The sequence below is a fragment of the Propithecus coquereli genome, unplaced genomic scaffold (genome assembly GCF_000956105.1).
Source record: "Propithecus coquereli isolate 6110/MARCELLA unplaced genomic scaffold, Pcoq_1.0 Scaffold27, whole genome shotgun sequence".
NCBI lineage: Eukaryota > Metazoa > Chordata > Mammalia > Primates > Indriidae > Propithecus > Propithecus coquereli.
In genome coordinates this window covers 6,378,879-6,382,828 of record NW_012148285.1, presented here as the reverse complement: position 1 = coordinate 6,382,828, position 3,950 = coordinate 6,378,879, and the positions used below count along the sequence as shown (strand labels likewise).

Sequence of the window (3,950 nt, the reverse complement as noted above, 5' to 3'; positions counted from 1 at the left end):
TCAGCCTTCCTGCCCCTTCTGTAAAACTGGGACGGCAGCACCTGCCCACCAGCTTAGTACGCGGATTAAACGAGGTGATGTATGCAGGGACTAGCACAGGCCTGGCACAGGGTAGGTGCTCGATAAACGGTAGTGAGTAGTGAGGGCACACGGACAAGGGCGCATTCGGAAGGTGAGAGTGTGGCTGATACCCGGGGCGCCAGCACGGTCCCGGGGAGCAGAGCTCACCTCTTCTCCACCGACAGGATGGCCGTGCAGGCGTTCTTGAATCTGTGGGCGAGTCGGGAGAGAGTTCTGAACACAGCATCGGTCAAGTCGTCGTCGTAAAACACTGCAGGGAGAAAAGGCACGGGGAAAACGCGCGAGTATCAGAGAGCTGCTTCTCCCAGGGACCCCCGCGGACACTACGGAGGGAACCCTTATCAACTTTGAGCAGCGACAGGCCTCAGGATTAAACCTGCACGGAGATGGGGCAGAACCTCCGGGAAGGTGCTTCCGAAGTGCAGAGAACTCAGTGGAGGTGAGGGGACACTGCACGGGACCGCAGGTAATGACAAAGGACATGTACAATGAAGGAGCATTTTCTTACCTTCGGCTGCAAACAGTATGGTGGTGTGATCGTACAAGTCAGAGATTTCCTCTTCTGACCAACTGAAGGGGACCTCGGGATCTACGAAAGAAGAAAGGAAAGGACGTTCTGTGCTCATTTCTTTCTCTGCTGGCCACCAGCTCTCACTGAAGGAAGCTTTAGGCGAAGAAACAGGGTTGGGGGAAGCTTGGTGCAGTGGGTACCGCCAGGCAGACGTGCCTCCCAGCGCCCCAGCTGCAGGCTCGCCGCTGCCTGTGCACACGCACAGCGTAGGAGGAGCCCTTTCCGCCAGGTGCCTGCCCTGGCCAGTGAGGGGAGGGCAGATTTTGGCCTCGCCGCTGCCCCAGGAAAGTTGCTTCACTTCTCTTGGTTTCAGTTTTCACGTTTGTAGAAAGAGGCATAATAATACCTCCTTCAAGGACTGTTAAGAAGGTCAAAGGACTCATAGGATGCAAAGTGCACAGCAGGTAACAGGTACTCAGGGAATGACTCTCCTCACCCATCAGTCCGACATCTGACAGGGAAAAGAGGCCCTTCTGCCATGTTGGAGCAAGCACCCAGGTCTGAAGCAGTGTGCGTAAGAAATCTGGGAAATTCTCCCATCCATAGGACTTCCCGGCACCACTGCTTGCTGGGAAATGGTCTGTGCCCCTGAGTCTGACACCCTGGCCCTGCCGCGTATCAGCTGTGTGCCCCTGGGCAGGCACTTAACCTCTGTGTGTGCCGGTCTGAACTCATAACTCAGGGACTGTCATGCCCACTACACAGTGATACTGTGAGGTCTGTAACGAAATAAACGTGAGGGGCCCGGCACACAGCAGGTGCTCAGAGAAGGACAGCGATGCTCATTGGCCAACAGAGGGAACTTGCCACGAGCTGTGGGATTGTGGCAACAGCTGGGACTCCGCCACTCAATCAAGGCTACAGAGCTGATGGCCTTGAGGAATGACAGAGGAACCACTGAATCAAACCGGACATCAAAGGGAAACACACACCTGTGCAAAAGTCATCCTTCAGCCAGTCCAGTTCCTTGACCTTTATTATACCACCTGTAAAAACAAACATAAACACAACCCCTAACTCTAAACATAAGTAGGAAAAAAGATACACCAAGATCCATTCATCTATCCTCCCTCTTATCTATCCATCCTTCCACCCACCCCTCCAGCCTCCCATCCATCCACCCTTCCTTCCATCCGTCCTCTACCCACCCTTCTTGTCCTCCCTCCCTCATTCCCGCCCATCCCCCACCTTCCATCCCTCCCCTCCATTCATCCATCAATCTTCTCAGCATTTTTTTTCTAAATTTTTGTAGAGACAGGGTCTCGTTATTGCCCAGGCTGGTCTTGAACTCCTGGACTCAAGTGATCCTCCCGCCTTGGCCTCCCAAAGTGTTGGGGTGACAGGCGTAAGACACTGTGCCTGCCCCTTCTGGCATTTTCTGAGTGCTGAGTGTCAGTGACTGTGCCAGGCACAGGGAACACAAAGATTTAAGAGTCATGGTCCCCCTTCTTGGGGACCAGCCACCCTAGGGGAGATGGGCAGGTTAACAAACAACAACAAGCCCGTGTGGCCAGGAGGACGAGCCAAACACTGGGAGGAGAGAAGGGAGTTCCTGTGTGAGACCAGGGGTGACAGCAAAGGCTGCGGCAGCAGGCCTGTTCCTCCCTTCCAGTCTCTGTTCCACTGCCTGCTGCACATGGGGCAGTCAACAAACACTGCCACGGTGATGAACACAGACAGGGCCCACCGAGTCTATAGTCCAGTGGGGATGGAAAACGCCAGTCAACAAAAGCAGATGTTAAAATGTGATGGCTCAAGGTGTCACTGGACTCTGTTCGAGGACTGGACTCTGAACTCTGGAGACCTGAGAGTGACAAGGACTTGCTGGGAGGAGAGAGCACTCAGGCAGGGGGACAGCAAGAGAAAGGCGCCAGGGGAAGGGGCCTCAAAGGAGACCGGGCCATGCGTGCAGAGGCGGCTGAAGGCAGACAGGGCCAGACCTCACAGAACAAGGGACAGGATGAGCAACCAGAAACTTCTGGAGGGCCTGAAGCCCATGGGGCTGTTCAGAGGAGAAAGGGCTGGAAAGACGGCCCGTCAGGACACGGCTGCCATTGCCCATAGTATCCACTCATCCCTGCTGGCCGTGAGGGGACGAGATGATCAGGTAGGTGCAGGTGGGGGGATGTCTGCCTGTGACATGAGTCCTTGGCTCACTGGACACAGGCTGGACATCAGGACTGTCAGGAGAGGAGGCAGGAAAACAGGCAGGGGCCAAACCAGGGAGGTTTGGGAATTCAAGGAAGAGTCCCAACTTCATCCCATAGGCGATGGAGCCCCTGGAAGGTTTTCAGTGGGGAGGGAAGGGGTCAGGCTTGCATCTTAGAAGGTCACCCTGGATGCTGCATGGAGGACAGCTTGGGCTGGCCAAACAGGAGTGGGGAAGACAGGCTGGGGGCTGCTGCCAACGTGCAGGAAACAGGAGCTGAAGTGGGATATGGCGGCGGGTGTGGGAAGGAGGACGTGATTCCAGGATGGAGTCGCTATGCTCCCTCCGTTCACCTGGTGCAAAGGGAAGCAGGTGGAACCTGCCTTCCAGTGTCACAGTCTTGGTGTCTGTCCCACCTGCCAAACAGAAGACCTGCCGGGCCTCACCTGCAGTGGCAACCAGGTGGCTGTTGAGGGTAATGTTCCGCTGGCACATGGCCAAGAGATCTGCACCGACATCTGGAACGACAGAAGGGCAGGCCCTAAAGCGCCAGTCGTTACAACACTCTCATTTCCATGTTTTTGCTGAGAGAGAACTGTTATCAAGGGCACGACTGCAGAAATTACTGAAACGTTTCTCCTGTGTGTCTTACTGACAAAATTAAATACGTTCATCTTAAGCCTCCTTTCATTGATTTTTGCACTAAGTAAGAGATTCTCATCCTGGTGCGGAGAGACTTTGTACTCCAGAGGGAAGGGGTGAGCACTCTCAACATTTTCTGAGTATATAAAACATTCCATAGTTCACCCTTTCATGTTTACGGCAACCCTAGAAGCTGGTATCGAGGCCAGGGGTTCAAGACCAGCCTGGGCAATGAAGCGAGACCCGTCTCCAGCTAAAAAAAATATTAGCTGGGAAGGGTGGTACATGCCTGTAGTCCCAGCTACGTGGGAGGCCAAGGTGGAAGGATTACTTGAACCTAGGTATTTGGGGTTACAGTGAACTATGATTGGACCATGGCACTCTAACATGGGTGACAGAGAACTTGTCTCAAAAAAAAAAAAATGGACAAAGTATACGAGCACCATGTTCACAGAAAAGGACATGAAAAGGACACATAAATAGAATTTCATTGTACTAAGAGGCTCA

At 53.8% G+C, this 3,950-nt stretch overlaps 1 protein-coding gene across 1 annotated transcript in view; it reads right to left on the bottom strand.

Moving 5' to 3' along the window:
• Positions 1 to 224: 224 nt before the first annotated feature.
• METTL22 (methyltransferase like 22) overlaps positions 225 to 3,950 on the bottom strand; it is a 15,463-nt gene continuing 11,737 nt past the window's right edge. Inside the window, exons 6-9 of the mRNA XM_012647538.1 lie at positions 3,248 to 3,319; positions 1,585 to 1,638; positions 590 to 670; positions 225 to 331 (exon numbers count right to left, since the gene is read on the bottom strand). Of these exons, the coding sequence (XP_012502992.1) occupies positions 225 to 331; positions 590 to 670; positions 1,585 to 1,638; positions 3,248 to 3,319 (314 nt within the window). The remainder of the gene's footprint in view (positions 332 to 589; positions 671 to 1,584; positions 1,639 to 3,247; positions 3,320 to 3,950) is intronic.